Source organism: Drosophila subobscura, chromosome U (genome assembly GCF_008121235.1).
Source record: "Drosophila subobscura isolate 14011-0131.10 chromosome U, UCBerk_Dsub_1.0, whole genome shotgun sequence".
In the NCBI taxonomy this organism is placed as follows: domain Eukaryota; kingdom Metazoa; phylum Arthropoda; class Insecta; order Diptera; family Drosophilidae; genus Drosophila; species Drosophila subobscura.
This window is the reverse complement of record NC_048534.1, coordinates 15,602,087-15,627,465: the sequence shown is the minus strand read 5'-3', so window position 1 is coordinate 15,627,465 and position 25,379 is coordinate 15,602,087. Positions and strand designations below refer to the sequence as shown.

General features: G+C 42.9%; 2 protein-coding genes across 5 annotated transcripts; one reads left to right on the top strand and one right to left on the bottom strand.

Annotated features, from left to right (window-relative positions):
- Positions 1–437: 437 nt before the first annotated feature.
- Positions 438–25,132, bottom strand: LOC117902415 (transcription factor HNF-4 homolog). Of its 4 annotated transcripts, XM_034813764.1 has the most exons (7): positions 23,792–25,132; positions 20,010–20,152; positions 2,414–3,364; positions 2,206–2,343; positions 1,901–2,137; positions 1,183–1,836; positions 438–1,113 (listed from the first exon to the last, which is right to left on the bottom strand). In XM_034813764.1, the coding sequence occupies exons 2-7, from the start codon at positions 20,101–20,103 to the stop codon at positions 1,067–1,069; spliced, it is 2,121 nt and encodes a 706-aa protein (XP_034669655.1). In that variant the 5' UTR covers positions 20,104–20,152; positions 23,792–25,132; the 3' UTR covers positions 438–1,066. The 4 variants fall into 4 exon arrangements, with proteins under 4 accessions (XP_034669655.1, XP_034669656.1, XP_034669654.1 ...); XM_034813765.1 differs by lacking the exon at positions 23,792–25,132 and having other exon boundaries at positions 20,010–20,155; XM_034813763.1 differs by lacking the exons at positions 20,010–20,152; positions 23,792–25,132 and adding an exon at positions 13,532–13,827.
- LOC117902416 (catalase) lies at positions 21,402–22,948 on the top strand. The gene has a single exon (XM_034813767.1). It carries the CDS (start codon positions 21,403–21,405, stop codon positions 22,921–22,923), a length of 1,521 nt encoding a protein of 506 aa, XP_034669658.1. The 5' UTR covers position 21,402; the 3' UTR covers positions 22,924–22,948.
- Positions 25,133–25,379: the final 247 nt, after the last annotated feature.

The following is a 25,379-nucleotide window of genomic DNA, read 5'->3' as shown; positions in this document are numbered from 1 at the left end:
CGCTATTTTGTAATTGGGAACTTTTCAGCCTGAAAGTATGCTATACTTTTGAGAACAAAAGCAGCCCCCAAAAGATACTTCAGTTTATTGGCCTCTGCTCCTGACACGTCTCTGCCGCTGCCTCTGTCGCGACTCTGCCCTGACTCTGCAGTGGGTGTTTCTAGGGGAGGGTGGCGAGCTAAAGGAGCGTGTTGGCGTGAGTAGTGTTGTTGATGTAGATGACAGATGAAGAAAAAATGTAAAATTTGACAAATAACCGCTAAGTTGCAGATGTAGTACTGAGTGCCGGGTATAAAAGTTGTGACGCGTAAGAAGCGTCTCACACGTCCCTTCTCGTTTATAGTTATTTTTGTGTACAAGATATTGCTTTGACTCATTCCGCCATAGCTAATAATGCAAAGAATAATTAGAATGTAATTTTGATTTTGTTTTTTTTATTCACTCAGCCATCTTACAGATAATTTTTGTGTATTTTATACGTTCTCATATAGTACAAATATTTCTTCGCTTAGCTTTATAGTTTACTCGTATTTTACACACATTCAGCGCATACTCTAGACAACACCCTAACCTAAAACAATATATTGCATGGCCTGTACGAACTGTACGCTTTTGTGATCGTTGCACACGCACAAGGATAAAGAAGGTAACGTAACCAAATAACCAACAAATTCAGTACATGCTAGATGTGGGTGTATACATATATTAAAGGGTGTAATTAATATGTTGTATATCATAGTAATAAAGTTCTTGAGCAAAATATTGACTCCAAAAATAGATTGCAACTGCGTTAAACGTTTACAAATTAAGCAACAATTTCCAAAATACCTACTTAAGAGCTATTCAAAAAAGTATCAAAAAGGTTTCAAGGCATAACAACAATTAAGTAAGTTTTTCATTTCATTTCATTTCTGTATAGCACTTGGTGGGGGGTTTGGATTGGGTTGTACAGCAAGAGGGGGCCTGTATATGTGGGGGGGTTGGTGGAATAATTCCTATTGCATACTGCCTATTGCACCAGTAGAGTCTTATCGTAATAAGAAGCGATTTTATGCACCGTTTCCGCTTAGTAGCCCGTTTCCGGTTCCTGCTTCAGCGTCATGCGACAGGGTTCTGCAATGAGCCGTGAAAAAAGTTACAAGTTAGTTACATGATTCAGTTCCAATTTGCGAGTAGACTCACCCATGCCATAGCCAGACGGTGCCGTCAGCAGCTCGGGAGGTCGGATCTTGAGCGGCGTGCGCCGCAACAGCTCCTCGGCGCTGCTGCCCTCGCTCCGATTGTACTCGTTGAGCGTAATGTCAGCAGGATTGCGCAGGCCCAGCCCGTCGACCGGCGACGTGACCGTTCTTTGGTACGGATGCATGCGCTGGGGACTGTGGTGTGGCTGCAGGGATGCCGACGATCGGCTGCCGTTGTAGTGCTTGACGGCTGCATCCATGTAGGGCCTGTCCTGCTGCTGTTGCTGCTGCTGCTGCTGATGAGACGTGCTCTGCAGCTGATTCTGCTGTTGTTGTTGTTGTGACTTGGGGCTGTTCAAGGGCGGCGAGATGGAAGCCGGAGCGACAGCTGTGGGCGTGGAGGAGGATGAGGCTGCGGCTGCTGCCGTGTTGGCGCTATAGGCCCGGAACGAATCATCATTGTTGGCCTCGATAAGGGCCTGTATGTGCTGCACGTCCAGGTCGAGGGCCTGCGAGGCGGCAATGGTCGCCGAGGCCAGCGTGTCCAGCGTGGAGTTCACTTGGCTGCCATCCAAATTGGTGGCGTGGGTGGGGCTCTGATAGTCGTTGGACTGATTGGGTGGCGACAGCGGCAGCGGGTTGTCCGCCAGTTCTCCTGTGAAAACGAGAAAAAAAACCAAATTAGTTTCTGTTTTCGGTCTGGGGAAGATCTAACGTACCACCCAGCAGCATTTCCTGCAGCAGGGAATCGATGTGGGCCACGCCAAAGATCTTTGCGAACTGTATCTGCTCGATCATCTGCCAGGTGATGGACTGCAGGACCGGCAAGATGAGCAAAATCTCACCGAAACGGCCGCGAGACTCGTACTGCCGATCGGATATGTAGTCCTCGAGATTGTTGAGTATCTGGTGGCGCAGCGACTTGATGCGATGCGGTTCATTCAGGCCCTTGGCATCTGTGAAGGAAGAGTAGAGGGGAAACGGTTACCCAACACAACTCCAAAGAGAACTCTTTACAACTCACTTGGATCGAAGAAGACCAGCGCCTTGATGCAGGCGAACTCCGTGTCGTCGATGCCAATATCCCGCATTACTGTCACCAGTTCGTCGATGATGCGGGCGCCAATCCGCGATATGTCCAAATTGGGCGACACTCCAGGATCTGCAAAGCATAAAGAGAGAGGCGTAAGTAATGGCTAGAATGCAAGCAAGAGGGTGTGGGGTGTGAGTACCTGGACAGTGCCTGGTGATGACGCAGTTGTTGCTCAGCAACAGGACGTCCTTCAGGTGCATCGATCGCCGTGAGAGACCCAGGAGCAGGTGCTCACCGGCATGCGCACGCAGCAGGGCCACCTGATCGTCCAGCTGCAGCTCATTAAAGGCTGGTATCTGCTTGGCCCACTCCACGAGGGTGAGCAGCTGTTGCTTCATCGACTCGCAGACATCGTTGATGCTGGCAAACTGCTTGGTCGAGAGATCCTCATTGATGTTCGGCTCCATGGCGGCGCCCGCCTTCGACTGCCGCGACTCGTTCTCTGCCTTCACCAGCGAAATCACAGAGAGCCCATTGCCCGGATCCGGGTCATCGTTGGAGGTGCGACGGCAGCTGATCCTATCCCGCTCGTTTTGCACCGCCTCCTTCTTCATGCCCGCCTTGAAGCACTTCCTCAGGCGGCAGTACCGGCACTGATTCCTCTTGTCCTTGTCCACCACGCAGTTCCGCGAGAATCTGCATGTGTACTGGTGGTTCTTGCGCACGCTCCGCCTGAAGAATCCCTTGCAGCCGTCGCAGCTGGAGGCTCCGTAGTGCTTGCCCGTCGCTCGATCTCCGCAGATGGCACACACCGTCGGAGATTGCGCTTGCTGCTGCTGCCCCTGGAGCTGTTGCTGCTGACTGGTGGCGCCACCGACTCCAGCTCCACCGCTGCTGCTGCCGCCTCCGCTGTGGTTGTTGTTGGGCGAGTACACGTTGTTGTTGTTGCTGGGGGTACCGCTTCCGGCGCCATTCCCGTTTCCGCTTCCATTGCAGAGCGCAAAGTTCTCGCTGCTCTGGTTGCTGCTGTTGCTCAGGCCCAGCCCCACGCCATTGGGACTGAGGGCGTGGCCGATGGGACTGTGGGGCTGCGACGCCGGTGGATAGCCAGAGGCCAGGGCATCCGCGTGCATAATATGGCTTTCCGATTCTGTGAAAAGATCAAGGCAGTCGAAAGTTAGTACTAAGTTTGGGATATTTGAGATCAATTTATATTTAATTCTGACAGTATACTTAAAACCCCGCTTGCTTAGCTTTTAGAGCTACTGAACTGTCCCATTAATTTACATAGTGCTCTTAAAACCTTTCAAAGATTTACAGTTACTAAAGTGAGCTTCGAAGGGTAAGCGCCACAGACGCTTAGGCTTGGCATCCATTCTCATAAATTTACAGAAATATGCATTAGTGCTTTCAAAGCCTATTACTGTTGCTAATTAAAAGCGGATTTAATGTCACCATCAGCACAGAAAGTATTTGAATACAGTTTCAGAGCCATACCAGCAGTTTCAATATTTAGTTTGAAACACATTGAACCCTTCTGCTCTGTACCGTAAAAGTTTTAGAATCACTTTTCCCTTCTGCGTCTGCCAAAGCAAATTCCTCTACACAGTTTTCCATTCGATGGATTTCCAGTTTCTTTCCATACAAAAAGCAAAAATAATTATACATTTACACACTCATACACATGTACATGTTCACTTGTCTGCGAGGAGTGTGTGGCTATCATAGTTAAAAATTGCAAAAAAATAAATCGCGCAATAGCAACAAACAAAAACAATTAAAATTCCAACAAAAACACACCGTCACTTGAGGCCGTGTGGCTGGCGCTGCTGTCGCGTCTGCGTCGACGTCTTCTGGTCAACGACGCTGCCGCTGGCAACGCCACTGCTGCGCTGTCCACCGACTTGCCACGCAACAGAATGTTGCCACCGCTGGGGGCAGCGCGATCGCGACTAGAAATTTTAACTCTACCGGACTTGCGCACCATTTTAGTGCAACTGATTAGTGGAAAACACGACGACAAAAAGCGCTGCGCTCGATCCCCATCGCAAAGCCCCAACGCCGCACACGCCATCGTCGTCGTCACACCATCGTATGTTGTCTCTGCTCCTCAGAGAGCGGCTCAAACAGAGACAGAGAAACAGAGAGAGAGAGAGAGAGAGTCTCAATGTGTGTGCGTTAATCGACGCCTAAATCAATTCAACTGTGTTTGCATATCGTTTCAGTGTGCAGGCCTTCTCTTACTTTGGATACCCTTTCAGACACTACACAAAACGTGCATAACGCACGGGAAGCAATCCGTAAGAGCTAGGTAACAGTTATCTATGTTTTCAATAAAGTTGAAAACACCCACATCGAAGAAATATAACTATAACGACAGCACAATGACACTATTGCTGACATATGTATGTAGCTATCATGTAATGATCTGCAAGGGTATCAACTCCATCGGCCACCGTGGATAGCATTTCTTATTTTCTCTCTTACGCGGACCATTGGGCAGAGAGGGAGATTCAGACTTGGCGCACACGCTAGCGGCACGGACAAGGCAGAGAGACAAGATAGAAATTCAACAGCAAACGAGACAGACAGAGGCAGAGACAGTGGCAGAGGCAGCAAATAAACAAATAAATAAATAAAGAGAAAAAAAGCCGGCTTTAATTTGGACATCGTTATAGGTGTGAGTGTGTGAGTGCGTGTGTGGAAAACACAACAGAATAAAAATGTATGTAAAAATACAAGCACCGAAGTAAAGGTACCCTTTCCAATCGATTACTCCCACAACTATGTAAATTTGTAAGTACATACATATGTACATATGTAAATGATAACTTTATTATATTTTTGACACATAGTTAGCTTTTTTTCAGCTTAAGTAAGACCTTTTACAAGAACAGATGAACGGACAATGATATTTTATAAAAGTGGCAAACACCTGCTCTGAATGATGATACTCTCCGCTGGGAGCTTTGAAATAGACAGAAAGATTGAGCGCGAGAGAGCGACACGAAAAACGAGAAATACACGACACGAGAAAACCGAATAACAACAAGTAGAAGAAGAAGAAAAAGAGGAGAGTCGGTAAATAGTTGCTTTAATAAAAACAATCAAAATTCTGTATTATTTTAATGCACGCAACAAGTTTGCGTACAGTGGGCGATAAACGCAAGATATTACTCAAAATATGTATTTTCGCCTTACTAAATTGATGGATAAATATTTACTGTTTCAATACACTTTTCGCAAATTAGCACTGCTGTTTAAAGATTCCCCAGACGGTTAATTGGTTGAATCGATCACCCACCACGCCCACCCGTCGCTCCTCACCTGGAATCTTAGCAAAATCAATCACGTGTTCAGAATCAATCCGTAGTGTAGTGGCGTTCCCTCGAGGCCCACAACCGAAATAAGAGCAGACACATTGGGGTAAGAGAAGTTTAAGTAAAAACCTAAAAACCAACAAGCCCCCAGACGAACCATTCTTATCACCTGGTTGGTCTTTTTATCACAAAAATACCAGTTCTGAACACTGCGAAAAGACAAAAACAAAAATATGCTGTGGGTCGCGGTCCTATCTTTTCGCACATACAACTTTCTCGCTATTTCTCACACTCTTTAGCTGGCCTCTCTCCCTAGTCTCTCTCTAGTAAAACAGGCCCCGGTGTAAGTTTTTTTTCTGCCATGTCATCGTTAGAGCTCAGTTTTTTCGTAGAGTTGCTGCGTCATCGTTAGTATTGCAAAAATGTTGTTCTTGCCGCTGCTGCTGCTGGCGATGTTTATACTTGAGTGGGGGCATCGCCGCAATCATAATCTCAGATTAGAAAATATCGGATTCCGAATGGTTTTGAAGGATTCATTCGATCACTCACACTGCCTGCTGCCACAAATAGTGTGGTTTATGGCCGTTCATAAAACGAAAGAAGCAAAATACATACATATGTACATATATGTACATAGGTACATACATATGTACATATTTATCTACACATGTCCATGTGTTACTCGATTTCCAAGTAGTCGTGTTTCTGCGCTGATAAGAGGCAACAACGTTTATGGATGGATGCATCATCGTTAAGCACCTGGGCTCTCAAATGAATCAGAAACAAAAAGAAAACTAATCTACATATTCATACCAGTGGTGTATTTTATAGTATTTCAACTTATTTGAGCGTGTTGGCTATTCAACTCAATTTGCTTAATTAATTTGCCCAACACAATGTTGGCGGCCAGCGGGCGACGAGCCCCCAAAGCACCCCAAATAAAGTATAAATAAATAAATCGAGAGAGCGGATCCGGAATGAAAGAGAACCGAATACTTCACGCTTCCATGTTAAATTTTATATTTATGGATATACTCGTACATATTTTTCTGTAGAAGTACACACAAGCCTCTATATACCCTCATGTTTTTCGTTGATGTTCACTCTTTATCTCAGAGGAGGTAATCTTTGAAAGAAAATGAAGTGTCCCACAGAGCTATAGACTCTTGAACTGCTCCTGAGATAATAGATCAATATTACAATAAAAGATTGATTTGTCTATAAAGCGGACTAGATTATTTGTTGTATGCCTTTCTAAGGGAATTGCTAAAATTATAATACCCTTAGCTGGAGAGAAGAATAACACATACAAGCATGTGTCTCTAATTTATGTATATTCTAGATACCCGCACATATTGACACACACACCTAAATGTGTATCCAAATATTATTTTTTAGTCGCCCATGGGTTGGACGGTTGAAACTTTGGTAGAACTACGCAAAATTTGTGTTTATTTATAGCTAAAATTGTTTTTGTTCGCTCAAAATAAGTTTTGTTTTGTGGAAACATGTGTATATTATTTCGGATGGAAATAAAATGCTAGCAATATTGGATACAAAAAGCAAAGATAAACCGGTCGCAATAGAAGAAATCCAATTGCTCTGCAGAACTAAACCGAAATTTGTTGTTTGGTTGTCAATGAATTCATTTACATTCAAAATTACACGAGTATTTATTTGCAGCTTAGTACCACATCAGATGTTTAGATATGTAGGAACACGTGTAGTTTGTTTGTCAGCAAATTAGTCACCCGAAAACTGGACTTTATTTGATAAGAGAACATGGAGTGTTTCCATTATGATGCGATAAGAATTAGACAAAGAACAAAGCAGCTCTCATTACTCCTTTTACACAGAAAACCCGGTGTTCTCCCCAAGGAACTCGACACTGCTTACAAGAAGCAATAAGGAAGCAATTCTTATCCATTTCTAATGATATTTGGTAGATCGTTTGATAAAGACAGTTGATTAGAACAAATCTCTTTGTGTGTTGTCACTGTACAGCTGTGTGGTATATTTATAGATGATTGTTAAGTCCCAGACGGATCTGTTGAACTTGATCCGAAATATATATTATATATTTATTATGAGGTCGTAATAAATATAGTATGAATACTCTTAATCGTTTGCTGATCTGTTAGGTTTTGGGGTCGAGCTTTTAAATGATTGAATGACTAAAGTAGGTAAACGATTGATTAAGGAAGTCGCACAGAATCTGGAAAATCTTGAAAATTGTAATGCAAATTGAATGTCTATGATCGAAGACAGAGAGCAGGCTAACAAAGACCTTAATTATTGTTTTGTTTCATCAGCAATGGTGAAACGACTGGTATTAGCCACGTACTGCTACATTTGTGTGTAATTTTGAATGCGCCGCTTATCCCCAACTCCCCCTCTACGCACACAGCAAGCGAATTTTATAAGCTCTTATCGGCGGCAGAGCTTCAATAACGTGCCTAACGGCAAACCGAAGCTCCTGCTTCCCTCCCCAATGCTGATAGCAGCGGCAAAAAGCTCAATTTTAAATCGAAGAAAAAAAAACAACCAAACATTCGAAATCGAAATCGAAACCGACATGCGACAATCGCAATTAGCGAAAGAACGAATCAAAGAGAAGAAACCCAAGAAGAGGAGGGGGAGTAGTAGTAGTAGATGAAGAAAAGTGAGTCAGTCCGAGCGATATCAGGCATTGGCATTATTCACAAAGGGGGTAATATTATCAAACGAAACATAGACAATTTCAATCTTAATCGAATGACTTAAGCAACTTCGGATTAGGTGACTACTTTTAGAGACAATTCAGAAAACATTTTACCTTCGAAAAACAAAGGATGAGGACGGCAAAAAAAAAACTATAAATGATATAAAATAATTAATCGAGGGTAACATGCAGTCTTAATTGTAGTTCTAGTTGCTGTGCAGCTGTTTGTTTAAATATAAATTGCATGTCAGAGATCAAATTCGGTTTAGATGCAGAATAATGTTAATTGAAAGGTGCACATGGAAGTACATTTATCCATTTAATATTAGCAGTCGATTGCACAGCTGAATGCACTTTCTTGGCAACACTGTTGTCTTTTACATCATCAGATGATGCTGACATCTCTCCAGCTCAGGAGGAGCTACCTAATATAGAATAATCTATGTGGGGTGTTCGTTTGGTTGGCATGAACTTTGCCAGATTTTAACATTTTATTACCACGGGGCCTCTCTAATCACTGGCGGACGTGCCGATGCGTCTGTAGTTTCTGGGAAAGTTTTGACGTACTTACTTCCCCCAGTACATGCATCATCAGACTCGAACCCGTCGTTGTCTTGGCTCCTCCTGCCAAATCAGTAATCACTTCGGCTCTTAGTACAGTTGCACTCTAACAAATTGTTTGTTTAATATTCCTGGACTGCAATTAAAACCCCTCATTATACCAGACTGATGCTACAGACGCTGTAGCTAGGCAAACATTCTACAATAAATATCGGTTTTATGGATATTACCAGAAACCCCCAAAGGGCCCAACATTGTTGTCTACACCGCGTGATCCCGTAGAAAGGGAAATTTGAATGTGTGTCGCTAAGCAAACATTTTTGTGGGTGGAAATTCTCTATGAACAACAAATACAAATACTAAAACTAACCTTGGATCAATCAGACCAAGTGCAAACGTTGAGCTCATCCCCAAAGATGGTACTTACGAAGGGTTTTTTATATTTTATTCCCCATGCATGCCCCACAATGTCACGTCATTCGCACCACTTTGCGAACGCTTTGGAACGGGAGAGATTCAATCATCTCTCCCTCATGGCGGATGTTTGTGTGAAGCATTAGAAATGGTCAACTGTGTGAAATGTACACAACTTTTTAGTCAGACAATTTGACTTTTGACTGCAAATATCGGTCGATCAAAAGTTATATCTGTCCGATGACCAGACCGTTATGGGGGAAAGGTTAATGCAAATTGGAAATCCCTTCATGCGGTTGTGAAATAATATCAGGCAAATAGTTTGGACCTTTCCAACAGAATGAATGCGATCATTTAGCCTACGAATAAATATACAAAAGGGTTTTCTTTCCTTATCAGCGTAAGAAATGTTGTCTGTACTATTCGCGGGCATTCTCTTTCTCTTGTACGTCTCGAGCATCTATGTAGTACCTCTTGGGAGACTGCATCGTTGGAGCTCATCGATCATTGGTACGAGAAGCATTTGCTTTTGAGGTGCCTGCTAGCCCCATGCCGTGATCCACTTATTGCACAGGCGACAGACTATCGTAAAATTGTACGTTTTTTATTGGCTTTATCATTAGTTTTATGACTAATAATTGCGCTTATATTGTCTATAATTAAAATACTGAAAACGTCGTCTCAATTAAATTGTTATTAACAAAAAGTCAAAGCGGCAAAACAGAACACGTTGATGCCAGAGAGCTGGTTCGCTGGTTGGCTGGCTGGACCAATCGTAATGCCAAACCGAGAGCTTAAACTATTGTATCTACCAGTACGAGTATCTGTATCTGTGTCTGGGTCTGTTACGTGCGGCAGCCATCAAATGCTGCTGAAAGTAAAACTTCTCGTTACTCGTACTTAGAATCGAGTCAAGTGTAATTTCCATTAACTATGTTTGTTATGGTCTTGGTGTCCGTCTGGCCTCTTAATTGGGCGCTAACGTGTTTCAGATACATTTGTATCTACGAATGACAGCCCCCAGGCCCCCTCGCAGGCAATTAAACAAATCCTCGCCTTGAACTGCGTATCACGACATTTAGAACTTGACTCCGCTAAGCATCCATTTAATTCATATGTACATAAAGTCGAGCTCCAAATAAAACCCACTCTCGATTTGACCAGCAATCTTTATCCATGTCTGGGTCGTCTTCTACCAACTCTTCTTATTTGTTTAGACGGGAACTCGTTGTATTTCCTCTATCTAATTAGCATAGGGGAAATCCACGGACTGTCACAGTCTATCTCTCAACTGCAAGTCACGATGAACTCAGTGAAACACTGGGAGACTCACTCTTTGCGGCTCAGTGGCTGTTGAAAAAAGCGATAAAAAATCAAACCAAAGCTGCGATTTTTGTCAACATGACCCAGCGCAAAAATGGGAACTGGACCTACCCCAAAAATATTTGTCATATTTAAATATAGATATATTTTTGTGTAAAAGTATTTGAAGATCAAAACACTCTTAAGCTCAAACCTGAAGGGATAGAAACATTTGTGGACATTTAAACACAAGCAAAAGAAACCTCAATTGTCGTCAAACCATATTTTATTTATAAATCTTTAGACACATTAAATGCCTATGATTTAGATTGCCTTCGAATTAAAGTAAGTTTCAATCTATTCGAATGAATAATTAAGTGTCGTACATAGTAGAGAAAGATTATCTCATGAAATCACTTGACGAATTAAGTAATTTAATGGATTAAGTCCACTTTTTATAAATACCAGCCAATAGGGACACGTGTGGAATAAACTATTAACAAAAGATTCAATCAGTTTTCGTATACAAAAAAAAAATATAATCATAAAGATAGATTATGTGCACTCGGCAATAATTCAGCTTTTAAAGAAATTAAATGTTTATCAAGTTTTCGACATCATACAAGTACTTTTAAGAAAATTTATGATTCCCAATGACTCCATGGCTTAGGTTAATCATAATCTTTATGTGTCCAACGCTAAGCTCTGCAAGCTTTATTCTGGAAGATATAGAGCATGTCCCTCCCAAGCACAAGTCCACAATTAAGATATTACTTTCGGAACATTCAAAATGTGGCTTATCGTCGTTTGATTTTTTGGGGTGTGATTCTTTCAAGTGTTTAGTACTCAAAAATCCAACTAACTTTTGACAATGCTTATCGATAACTATTCGACTCTAGATCGTTGTTGGTTCTCAAGTGGCACCTTTCCGTACATACGTAGTTCGTAGAGATATGCATACAGTGGCAAGTGCTACGGTGGCAAGTATTTCCGGTTATATCAGAGTTGGAACCAGTGATTAGTTCTATAAGGTAGCTGAATAATTAAAAAAAAATTAAGTACACACAGCACTTGCAGTTGTCGTTGAAGTTCTCCTCTCTATCGTTCCTGTTGTGCTACGAGGGGCTCATCACCTTCATCGGTGGATGGATGGAGGATAGAGCGGATAGCTCTCCATAAAGGTATCAATAATTCCATTGTATTGAGAACAGCAATTAACAATTAATCGAAGCATTCGTGTGTGAAAATACATCGAATCAGTTTACAATGTTATTAATTTTTGGTTGTGTGTTTTTTTCCGTTGATCGACCCCCTGGCCTCTTGCTCAACTGACCCAATCATAGCCTCATGGCAGTGAGGCAGTCAGGAATTTGCAAAAAGATGTTGGGTTAGAGATAGAGATGGTTCTATCTCTTGACTGGTAATCACGACACATGCCCCCAAAAAAAGCTGAAATAAACAGGAACATATAATTTAATGTTCATAATCTGTAATTGTACAAGCAGATGGAACACACACTTTATAATCGCATACTCGTACTGGCAAAATAAAAAATTAAATCATAGAAGCAGTAAAAATTTGTTTGGAACGAATCTTTAAATACGCTACAGAAGACACTGGATATACACTGCAAAACAGAATTTAAATCTAAAATAGAAGGAACAATTTATGCATAGCTTAATGGAAAGACAATCGTGTAGACAAAAAGATGAGCAGTAAATCGAATTATTGCTGAAATTTAATGGCTAACATTTTCTCCTGGCAATAATCCTTTAGTCTGTCCACTGCACAATCCAGTAGTACCCTCTTTCAGGGTACTATATACTCATACCTCTGACATTCTACAACGCAAATTGCCCAATTCTGTTGTTGTTTTACTGTTTGCTGCGTGTGGGTCTTTCTTCTTTGCTGTTGATGGAAGGAATAGGAATCTTATCGTCTCTCGGATGCACAACGATGGCACACATGAAAATCATAATCGTTGATAAGCATTGCAATAAAGTTGTTTTTATTGTTCGCGGGGATCTGATAAAGACCACACACCATTCTGATAAACAAAAAAAATGGTCCCCGCAATCAAATGAGAGGCATGTGCATGCATAATACTCTCACTTATCTGATATGTCAGTTAGATAGAGCACCCCACAGATCGGGAGGATGAGCCAGAGGACTGCATTGAAACGGATGTCTTGATGGAGGATCGCCTGATTTTCGGTACACATTGTTTTCGATGTTGTCATGGACGCAATTAAATGTATCTTATCAGAGAGCCATTCAAATCAGAAACGATTACAAAACATTCGCCATTCCCGACTAGCGGACACCCTCCAGAGTGCGTCCAACAAACGATCAGGATCGATTAGATCCTGAAATAGCTTTAGTCAATTTAGTGTGGCTCTTGAAACAGTAGGAAATAATGAGATTCCCAGATGGGCAAGGCTTTCGTATACCCCACTTGAAGGCTTTTATGATCCACAAACACTTTTCACCATGACTCGTTGGAAATTTAAAGTGGTAGCAATCACACTCGACGGGGATCCTAATTAATCTTAGCCACAATCCATAGTTTTTTTAGGAAACATTATTAACTGCACGCAAACATTTGAATGTGAACTTTCTCCAACCTCCGAAGGTTTGGAGTGGATGGGTGTGCCAAAGTGGAAATCACTTGAATCGTTGAGGATTTTAATAGATTTTTAATTGAAATATGTTCAGAATTATCTCGTTTTTGCTGGGAAAGGGCTTGAGCAGGAGGTAAACTTATAAATGTTTGCAGAAATGGAGTAGAATTTAAATATAACCATTATATCCGGCATGTACACATGCTTCCCCCTTGTGACACGAATTTTGTTTATTCCTTAGAAACGTTAAACAAATCCTTGAGGCTGCAGTCTTTACTACAAAAAATTCTTCCCAATATCCACAGACTCTTCAGACAGTTCTTTCGCAAACAAAAATTTGCTACCCTGCCTATCAGTTTTTTTAGTTTCTCAATAGTTTTGCACTTCGCCCCACTCACCCATCATGTGCAGAAGGTTCTCCTCCAAGAGGAAGGCATCGTCGTAGCTTGAATTGGTCAGATTCTCCGTTTTCATATTCAATAAACTGGGCAACATTGAGGCATACATTTAGGTAGCGTTAATCTTTACGTTTCTTTGGGTTTTCAGATTAGATTGTACAACAACCGATTAGGGATTAAAACGAGTGGAAAATAAAAACTCAAATCCGCGACAATAAGGTAAATATTGAAAAGTCCTTCACACTCTTTTGCAAATTGATTTTTTCACAAATTTATTTGTTGCTGTTGCTGCGGCTCTTTGGTGCACATTTTTTTATGTTTTTTGATAATTTTTTTCTCGTAGCTGTTGGATTTTATTTTTACGCGGTGTTTTGTGTTTTTGCTGTTGTTTTTTTTCAGCTAAGGTGAGGGGCCATAGACACACTTAAGTAAAGTTAAATATTTGCACAAATTAAAACCAAAAATAGCTGAAGCGATGAGAAAGTTTAAGGAGAATATACACACTGCTAGGGAAACACCGACGGCAATTGCTTCGATACGATACGATATTTACATATGGGTTTGTCGAGTTGCAGGAATGGATGGCAGGCAGAGGCGGTGCATAAATAAATAATGCAAAACGATCGACCGAAAAAAATGTTGGCAATGCAAAAAGGAATATCACAGTCCTTTCTTTCAAGTCAAAATGTTCACTCCTTTCAGTATTTTATTTCGCTGTATCTGTGGTCTTTTTAAGCCACGAAATCTACCGGCGTTTGTCAGTGGATCAGGAGGTGGTGGTGGGGGAGCCTGCGGTGCTGCCTCTGCGGGCTGTATGTATTATTACCGCCTAGTGCAAAACACTGACTAAACCTCAAATAATGTTCTCAACACGTACTAACTGTCTTAATATTATTTGTTGTAGATATAGAAGCCGACGCCAGCGACACCGACACCAACACCAACACCGAGACACCGACACCAACGAAGCCAGCGGCGGCGGCGGCGACAACGAAAGCTCCAGAGAGACGACGGACGAGACGATCAACGGGGAATTGGCTCGGTGTCCGCTCACTCGCTCGCGTCGCTCTGCGGGGCCCGCCGTCAGCGATGTTCGTATAAACTTTAATAAATATTATTACACCTACTATGCCCCTCGCTGTTGTTTTTACCTGCTGCATTCGGACGCACTCGTACTCGTCTTGGCAAAAATATTGTTAACAGTTACTACAACAGTTCGGATCGGATCGGCCGTGGGTTCGCGCCTCGGATCATTTCGGATCGCTGCTTCGTACCCTCCTCTTATCGGCAGAGATTAAGCGCGCTCCTATACGACTACTACATAGATTCTATATGTACATAATTCAAATTGTTTAATGGCCCACTAAATGTACATACGGACATATGCATATGAAAAGCCGTATCTGCGTATATAGAACGCGTAGATTTGTCTGTGGCTTTGTATGTTTTTTTGAGCTTTCATTTAAATAAATATAGTTTTTATTTTCGTTTTCTACAGTTTTCAAAGATTACACCGTGTTGAAGCACTTGAGAAAGAGGCAAAGAAATTGGGGGGCGCATATCTCAAACAGAGTAGTGGATTAACCGCAGGTTTGAGGCAATTGAGGAGAGATTTTTAAACTCTCTAAAGGAATCAATGAGCTGTAATTTTACAAGAAAGACAGTGAACTGTTGGGAGTTTCTATATCAGAGCTTTATTACTATTCTTTGGGATGCTTTTTGGGATCTACGAAATTGTATATTCTGTTCTATACTTTTTCCTGAAGAGCCCATTCAAATCATCTATCTATTGGATAGCTTCTCCTGTTAAGCCACTTTCCACGAGCACTTGCATCTCCCTGTGTGTCTCCTAGAAAAGCATTTTCCACTATTGGTACATATTTGTAGATCACTTCACTTTCAGCTTAACAAACACAGCGGTCGGGGGGCTCTCCGTCTGGTGTCTGGTATCTCCTGCTCCGTACAGCCAGCCAGGCCACTGCTTATCAAAACCGGAGCTGCAGCCTCGTCGCCACAGACAGCGATAGACAGAGACAGGGAAAGAGAAAGATAGCGAGATGCCAGTAGCAACAGGCGGAGCAGAGCAGCACTCTTCGTATAATAGGTCGCTGTTATTGTTGAGATGTGAACGAGTATGTATGCATGTAAAATATAATATTGTAGTATCTTTGGTGTTGTGTCGATTAGTAAGCGCCTTAAGCTGGGCCAAGCTAAGCCGTTCAAGGCACCCTGCTTATCAGCCAGTCGAACAGCGAAGTGTTGCATGTAACGGAACGCAGTTCTTCAGAGAATCCCTATAGATAGGATCGATGGCAAGCTCTTCAACTGCTTTTGTTTTGGTTTTGTATGTGAATCAATTGAATATAAATTCTTGCCATCTCTTTCGCATGCACAATCGCAGAGTCTCTGTCATTCCACTGTACTCGCCGCACTCGCACTTTATACGGCGGAATTTCTGTGACGAAACGGAGCTCCAACCACACACCAGTAGCAGGCCAGACCAGACCCACTTATTGTGTACACTCGTTCGTTTTTTTGTACTTTGCTTTCATTCCATTTCATTTCATTTCATTTCGTATGCCCCGCCGATTGGCGTCATCGTCAACATACACCATCATCATCATCCTCGTCAGCGTCATCATTGTGATCGTGATCATGATCGTCATCATTGCGGAAACGTGATGGAATTATGGGAGCATGGTAGTGTGATATTCACACACTGCACTTTACAAAGGGGAATTACCATTTAGAGGATCAAATTCAACACGATCTGTTGTGATGAATCCTACTTTGTTGTCTGTTCAACAGTTCCCTGTTGCAATTTCCTTTAAGATTGATTCTTTCTATTGATTTAACACACTCAAACAGTTCTTCAAAAACTTCAGTTTGCAGGGCATTGCGATTTTTAGGATCAATATGAATTAAGGGAAATAAGTCTGATATTTAATGTACTATTCAATGAACTTCCTTTACTGTTTGACTTTGGCTGTGGCCTTTTCGCACAGTCTCCCCTTTACAGAACTCTTCAGAGTGCGTATCCAACTGATCTTTCTTTTATTTCTCCTTGAGATTAAATCTTATAAATATCTCTCTCTCATCTGTACTCCGCTTTTCTCTCACATACTCTCATGTCGTGATTCTTTCGCATGACCTCTGTTCTGTTGCTGCAAAAACACCATCCAGATGACGCTTATCCCTCTCCATATGGTGGTTGAGTGATTGCATTAATTGCAATTGCAAAATGTGTCGCCCCCAGATACATTTATACATATGTAAATAAATATGTATCCCTTATCTGAGGTTTGTTTATGGAGAAATACGATCATTATATGACGCATATGTTTTGGTTTGAAGCAACACCGATGATCCGTACCGATCAGAGCTATCAGAACCCATTGTGCGCTGGCTGTATGAATGAGTGAATCACTCACATATAATAATCCGAATTCGACTCCAGTTCGCATTGCATTGGAGGAGTGCTACTGCAGCTACAGCTGAGAGATACTTACACACGTTTCCTGCATGGGGTGTGGTGTGTGCGAAAGGAAAAACTAGTATTAAAAATAAAATGCATGTCATGCATGTTGATGGCTGTCGCTTTTCCCCGGCACTTGTGTGAGTGCCCCTTGGGGACCCTTTCCAGATTGTCATTTCCAGAGAATTATGGAAAAATTAGCCAAGCCAAACATCTCCCTCTCACTCTCTCTTTCTCTCTTTCGACTGTCTTTCTGTGTCGTTTTCTTGGGGCATTCGTTAAGTGAATATTGTGCGAAAATTATTATTTTATTTGCATACATTTTTATAGAGAGACAAACACAGCCGCGAAGCAGGCACTTGTGTCTGTGTATGCGATGCACATGTGATTTGCATGTGTTGTTCGTCATCGCTGTTCATGATCATGATGATGATGATCATTCATTGTTGTGTCTTTTCTGCTGACTGTGACATGAACGCAACGACAACACACTGATGACGATGATGAGTGCCACGATGATTATGATACTCATAATGTTTGACTGCAATTTACTATTTACACTTCATTTAGCGGCGACAACTTTAAGTGAAATGTGTCCACATGGCGGCCTGAGTAGTTTGCCTCGTTCCGGCAGTCTCTCTATCTCTCAGCCTCACTGCATCCGTGAGAGATCTCCTGCGTGAAACAATCAGAAAAGCATCGCAATAGTAGGGCTGGCGGCTCTAACTAATTGAAAAATTAGCTCAAGTGTGAGGATAGTCGAGCAAGTGGCTTGTGTTGTGTAAGGAGCAAAATCACTCCCCCACTCAGACCCTTGACTACGAGAAGCTTTTCTTTTTTTGCAAAGCTTTCCTTAAGCGCTCGTAGTGCGACTTGAGCTCTAGGGTTTTACATTAGACTAAGGCACGGGTGTCGCTCTATGAAGTTGCTTGTAGTATTTTTAAGAGTCTTTTTCCATTACTTAAAATTATGAATTTAGCTTGCATCACACATTCATAGACAATAAATAATTAAATTAATACAGTCCCTAAAGTAGGATTTTAAATAAGTTGCATAAAGCAAATTCGTTAAAATATTGCAACAAAATTCGGTGAGTTCAATCGATTAAAAGTTGGCTTTGTATTACAATTTTTTAGAATTATGTGGGTAAAGAAATAAATGTGTTATTGTCACACATATGTACAGAACTCCCCATTCAAGGGCTAACGAATTGGCCCCCAAAACACCAAGATGTCAACATAAAGAGCACGATTATTCCCAGTAGTTATCTGCCGATATGCCTTTGGAATTGAGAAACCTTTGAAGATACATTTTTCTATATATATCAACACACACACACACGCACACACATAGAGATGACGCAAGGCAAGGCCCCCTTCAATTATCTTTTATGGAAATTAATAAATGTCTGAAGCGGATATCAGTTTGAAAAAAGTGCTACAATAAGAAGACGAAAATAAATCGGAAATATGGGTGCTTTCCGAAGTTTGTCTGCCGTTCATCTAGATATGATTTTTTTTAATTATAAAAAAGCTTGAATCAAAACAAAAAACAAAAAAAGAGTAAACTCAATGAATCGAAAGGCACACACACCCTGAAAAGATCACCCGAAAGCGTAGACAAAATGCAAATCGTATGGAGTTCGCGTCTGGGCGATAACCTCCCGCTATACATATATCACATCAGCCGAAACCGAATCTGAATCCAGGAATATGTGTGTCCCTCTGTCCCTCAGTTGATACGGGGCCTCTGAACCGACCGTCCGTACCCCTCCGCTGCATAATGCGAGAGCCTCACAGAAGGCACCACCTCCGTTTGGGGTTGTCTTCGAAATCCAAATTAAATACAAAATGAGAGAACGGAACCCCCTTCGTCACTGAGGTGACACTAGTCCCCAATCGGAGCTTCGTTTCAGAGCTACAGGTACAGCCCAGAGGGGCCTCCCTGTCGCTGTTGAGTCTCTATAAATATTCAACGAGTAAAAGCGTTGAGGCTGACGGACACTGGGGCTTGAGGCTCTCGGGGCTTGCTGTTGTGTTTGCTGTTGCGCATATTTAACCCTTGGGTTAAGTTAAACATTACGATTACGTTTTACTTCGCTTAATTTTGTGCGCGTTTTCCCCATGGTTTTCCATACACTTTACAGCACCCAGCCCAGCCAGCTCCTACTTTTCCCAATAACCCAATGGAAGTTCTTTTGGGGGTTTCGATTTCAGTTTCTCTGTCTCGATGTTAACTGCCTGAACAGAGCAACGGAGTAGGAGCAGCAGCAGCGGCAGCAACAAGTTTTTTCCAATCAATAAACAAATTATAAACATTTATAATGATTGCAGCAGGGGCTGGCTTATCGGTAAACGAAAAGCGGCTCGGTCTTATCAAGGCCATAAGCGCTCTATTTATAATTTACCTTCTAGCCGACGATACGATTAAGGGGCCTCACACTTTTGGCTGCCACACGTGGCACGTGTTTGCCAGCAGCAAAAGGTGTGCCGCACGATCTTGCACCTTGAACAGTTATTCAGTTTACGGCAGCCTCAAAACTGATTTGAAATCATTTTTAAATTGTAAATTTAATCTTAATTCGGCAGTGGAATATCATATTTTGCAGCGTTCAATCGGCATGCGAATTATTCAAGGACTATCAAAGATAAAATAACTAATGATTAGGGGTCAGAAAGGGTCTTTTGTTTCTGTATAAACAAATGGATACATAAAAGGGAAATTTTTTTCCCGGGATCATTCCGGGATCGATGTGGAAATCAGAAGATAGAACTTGGCAGAACCTCAAGCAATTTATTTGTTAGAGTAATCAAAACCTTATAATATAACTTATTTGAAGAACAGTAAGACAGAATATATGTGTAACCCTCGGAGATCATATTAGTGCCAAGATATCTTCGCAGCTCGTATTGGTAAGTCTTTAATAATTCTTGCAAGGAAACGAATGAGTTGGTAAACAATATTGCAATATTGTCATCTCCTTTAAGAGTGTCATTCACTTACCAGATTCATGCAGCTCGTGCTCCATTTCCTCCACCTTGTTGATCTTCAATAGCTGCTGTCCATCGGTGATCCTCAGATCTTGTGGATGCTTCATAATATGTTTTAGTTTTAAGATCCAATCACATAGTCAAAGAGTAATGCCCCTGCAAGTGCAAAGAGAACTGTCATAAATCAATCAATCCATTACCAGAACGAATTGAACGAACAGAAAATTAAAGTTCCAATGATTGCCCGATAATCGTAGGTGAAGTACATATCCCCGTTTGTAGATCTATAAATATTACACACATTTTAGGTGTCTAACAAGTCGAGTGCCTGACAACCAAACGTTTCACATTACAAGCACCAATTGGAGGGCGGGGTCACTGGGTTTACGATCCCATATCAGTGATAGTATGCCAGATACACCTGCCCAGGGGCCCATGGCCCACAGAGAGCGGTCTTTATGGCCGCTGTGGGCTATAAACCAAAGCGAAACACACTTCTCCCTGCAGACATGACGTGTAGTGTACACTGTACAGACTGCCAAAGCAAAAAAGAACCCACGAAATCATAATCTTCAGTGGTTTATTGACTGGCAGAGTCACAGATAAAAAGCCACACAAGCCCACCTACATTTACGCTACGATAAGTTCTGCCAAAAAAAAAGAACAACAAATGAAATCATAGGTAACAAAAAAATGCGCTCTCTCTCATGATAATGTTTGTGATTATCAGACATTTATTGTTTCTTTTTTGGTGCTTTCGCTCTCGAGTGCCAGAACAGCCGATAAGCCTCCCCAGAGGCCTCTCTCGCTCTCTGCCGCTCTTATCATGCCACTGACGCAGAGACCCCCTCGTACGCCTTGTTGTCACCTTTGAACGCTCGTGACTGTCGCGAGCCGATCCATGGGGACCAGTCGGTCGGTCTGTTTGTCATTTGATGCGAAAATTGTAGATTGTTTATCACTTTCACTGTCGTCCGTGTGGATATTACAGATAAGCTTTGGAGATGAGCATTGCCAATTATCCAGTAATCTGCAGTGTTCCCATCGTAGCTATTATCGTATTTTATTTATATTACTCTTGGGTATTAGGGGATCTGCAGTTGTTAGATAGTAAAGTGTTTCTCGGCTTTTAAGAACTGCTCCATTGGCTGCTATTTCTGTTTATGCTGGAACACCTTGCCAGCTGCCAAAAAAGCATATTTAATATCACAAATCATCACAGTTTCCCTTGGGATTAAACTTCAACTTTGACTTTAGTTTAAACATTAGAAAACAATCATTCCAATACACAACATCTTCGGTTACAGTTCAAATCAATTTTGCAGGGTAAACAAAAATATTCCAATAGAAAAGTAAATTTCGAAATCCAAAGATCTGGCAGCAGTTGTCTCGATACGAAATTAACAATGTGTTCACGTGATCCGGCCTCGAATCAGTTGATTGACTACAAGACCAAGGATTCGGAGGTGCAGAAGGAGTGCACCACAGCCAGTGGTACGCCGGTGGGTGTGAAAGATGCCATCATGACGGTGGGGCCGCGTGGACCGGCCCTGCTGCAGGACTTTGTCTACCTGGACGAGGTGATGCACTTCGACACGGAGCGCATACCGGAGCGTGTGGCCTATGCAAAGGGTGCGGGTGCCTTTGGCTACTTCGAGTGCACCCACGACATCACCCGCTTCTGTGCGTGTTCGCTCTTCGAGAAGATCAGGAAGCGCACGGCCATTGCCATGCGATTCTCGGTGGCCTGCGGGGAGAGCGGCTCGGCGGACACTGTCCGGGAGCAGCGTGGCTTCGCCGTCAAGTTCTACACGGACGACGGCATCTGGGATATTGTGGGCTGCAACACGCCCGTCTATTACGTGCGCGATCCCTCGCTGTTCCCCAGCCTGATCCACGCCCAGAAGCGGAATCCGCAGACCCATCTGCGGGACGCTGACATGTTCTGGGACTTCATGACCCTTCGCCCCGAGACGTTGCACGCTCTGCTGATGTTCTTCAGCGATCGGGGCACACCCGATGGCTACCGTCATATGCATGGCTATGGGGCTCACACCTATCGCATGGTGAATCCAAGCGGAGAGAGCTTCTACGTGAAGTTCCACTTCAAAACGGATCAGGGCATCAAGAATCTGGACGCACGCCGCTGCTCCGAGCTGATGTCCCACGATCCGGACTATTCCATCAGGGATCTGTACAACTCGATCAAGAAGGGCAACTATCCCAGCTGGACTATGTACATCCAGGTGATGCTCAACGAGGAAGCTAAGAAGAGCCGCTTCAATCCCTTCGACGTGACCAAGGTGTGGCCCCAGAAGGAGTTTCCCCTGCTGCCGGTGGGCAAGCTCGTGCTCGATCGCAATCCGACCAACTACTTCGCGGAGGTCGAACAGCTGGCCTTCAGTCCGGCCCACATGATTCCTGGCATCGAACCCTCGCCGGACAAGATGCTGCAGGGGCGTCTTTTCGCCTACGGCGACACCCAGCGTCATCGATTGGGCGTCAACTACATGCAGATTCCGGTCAACTGCCCGTACCGTGTGCACGTGAAGAACTTCCAGCGGGACGGGGCCATGACAGTCACCGACAACCAGGATGGCGCCCCGAACTACTTCCCCAACTCGTTCTGCGGACCTAAGGAGAGCTCCCGGGCTCTGGCTCTGCAGACCTGTTGCCCCATTTCGGGCGATGTCTATCGCTTCATGAGCGGCGACACCGAGGATAACTTCAGTCAGGTTACAGACTTCTGGACCTACACCCTGGACAACTGCGGGCGGAAGCGCCTCATCCGTAACCTGTCGGAGCATCTGTGCGAGGCCAGCCAGTTCCTGCAGGAGCGTGCCATCAAGCTCTTCACGATGGTCCACTCGGACTTTGGTCGCCTGATGACCGAGGCCCTGAACACGGCCAGGATCTCAAAGTTCTAACTGCTGTTTCATATTTCTAATAAATGTTTATCGTCAATGAACTTGTGGCTCCTTCTTCCTTTTTGTGAATAATCCTTCAAGCTGTTTCCATTGCATACTTTTGGGCCTGGAAAAACCTTGCTTTGGCAGGAATGTTTTTGCATATGGGAATATTTCTCTCCCCCTTATCTGATTACCTAACAAGAGCTGATCAGTTTGCTGTGCTTATCCAAGCCGAGCCACACACACCCCCAATCAGCCATTGAGATGAGAGATCTGTCATTAGCTTGCCGCTCTGTTTACATGCGACACACGTGGCCCACAGGTTTCTATGGTTGAATGCCTGTCTATGGCTGCTACTATCTCTAGATCTGTCTGTGTGCAGTGCGTTACAGAGCTTTAAAGCGAAGCTTGCAGGTCGATGAAGTTTCAAACAGCCAATAAATTAAAATATATAACTTTTCTTTCCATAGAATCTGCACATATGTGAAATTTCTGAATATTTTACTGAGATTCTAATAAATAAAGATAGAGCTGCTGAAAGTTACATCAAATGTTCACTGTACCTTGGGATGGCTTAAACCTTTTCATTGAAATTCACCTTGAGGTTCTTTCGATTTATAAACTATCAAATATATATTTTCAAACTTTCGCGTGCCACTACGTAAATGTCATGTTCCAATGATTGTAGCTTCCATGCACCCACGTAACCATGTACCGCACTGTAGCACTGTAGCCCCGTATGGCTGAATAATTCTCCCCTCAATTCTCCACCGATTTATTATATGTCCCACTAAAACGCTTAACAAATAGGCGACTGCAAAAAATAATTGTAAAGATTCTTCCTACTAACGGGTTAAGTGACTCCCGCTATGAATCAAAAACTTACTTAAAGCTGTCTTTCTCTCTGTCCGTTTCTATCTTCCGGTCAGACAGAGAGTTCTAACTGGCGCTGTAGCTGTATGTAACTGTTGTTGTTTGTTGTGTTGTTGCTGCTGCTGCTGGGCTTTTATCAGCTTTTGTTAGCGTTATTGTTGTTGCTGTGGTCGGTGCGCTGCTTTTGAGCGCATGAATGAAAGCGAAACAGACGTGAGAGACCAGACCCAGACAAGCACACTTGTTGATTTCTTTATGTGATTCGGACTCAGTGGCTCGTTATAATTAAAGTCGCTGCCGGGTATGATGTTTGTTTTTGTTTGTATTATTACTTTGATTTTGTTTAACTTTTATTGTTGTCTGGCTTTTGGCACTCAAATTTTTAATTTTTATTGCACTTTTACACTTTTTGCTGCTTTGGCTGCTGCTGTTTCTATGGATATGGCTGTGTGATATTCATCTCTTGCGTTTAATTAAAATCCGGAGAAAGAGCAGAAGGAGGATTGCACACACACTTGTAACTGAGTGATTTTGTTCAAGTTGTATAACTGTATAACTGGGCCGCACTGCATATTCATTTATATCAATCAAACGGGGCAAAAAAAATATGTACTTTAATATTTGTTGTGTTTTTTCTGGCCTCTGCGCCGCCGTCTTCGAACGTCACTTGACTCAACTACGGCTTCGGTGAGGGTCCGTTATAAAAGCGACCAGCGCCAAACGACAGAGAGTCGGTCGCCCTCTCACTTATCACTCTCTTGCTTTGGTGGCCGCTCCGCTCTCTGTGGTGCTCGCTCTCGAGCAGCAAGTGTAGCGCTCTCCTGCCGCTGCCGCCACTGCTGTTGCTGCATTAAAATGTTACGTGGTTGTTTTTGCAAAACAAATAACATAACAAAATATGATTTTATTTTATTGTTTTCATATGGTAATTAATGGCATTCATTGAGCATGTATCTGTGCTCTCTCGCTAAGGCGCTCAGCTTATTCCACTATCTTTTGCCGTTTCTCCAGACTAGTTGGGGAATGTCATACTACTGGAATAGTACAGTTGATTGAACCCGCTGACACTCAGACACTGGCACTCTCGCATTACACATTCCTCACGACAGACAGAACGACATAGCTAGTCCATCCGGCAGACCCAACATTCGATTCGATTCTATTTGGCGACTGAAATCAAAGTCGCCAATTTGGCCAGCGGGGGTCAAATAATATTAACAAAACACTCCACTCACACACGCGAGCTAGCGCACAAACACGGATAAGGGAACGCGTGTGTCGCAGTCGAAATTCACATTTTATTGTCTCAACTAAAGTTTAAACGGAGCTGGTGGCTGAAATAGCAACAAATACTATTACTGCGAATGATTGTGACGATAGTGAGAGTGTGCTGTGTTGCCGTTTCGCTGAGAGTGATCGCGCACAGTGCTGCCAGAGTATGACAAAACCCGTCGATGTGGCTGCGCTCTGTCCAACAGCGTTGCCAGGCGTGCGAAGCTTTTTAGGAAGCTTTTGGTGCGCGTGATATTTAAATTTATTTTGGACTGTATTCATACTATTCTTGATCAGATTAGAGACTCCTGCGTCAAATATATGTTAGA

What these genes read in the sequence shown, in the direction of transcription:
- LOC117902415 (XM_034813762.1), bottom strand. Translation starts at nt 4,201, where the DNA reads ATGGTGCGCAAGTCCGGTAGAGTTAAAATTTCTAGTCGCGATCGCGCT. An exon ending in CATCACCAGGCACTGTCCAG is followed by an intron (nt 2,344 to 2,413) that starts GTACTCACACCC and finishes TATGCTTTGCAG; the next exon opens with ATCCTGGAGTGTCGCCCAAT. An exon ending in GCTGGTCTTCTTCGATCCAA is followed by an intron (nt 2,138 to 2,205) that starts GTGAGTTGTAAA and finishes CTTCCTTCACAG; the next exon opens with ATGCCAAGGGCCTGAATGAA.
- LOC117902416 (XM_034813767.1), top strand. Translation starts at nt 21,403, where the DNA reads ATGTGTTCACGTGATCCGGCCTCGAATCAGTTGATTGACTACAAGACC.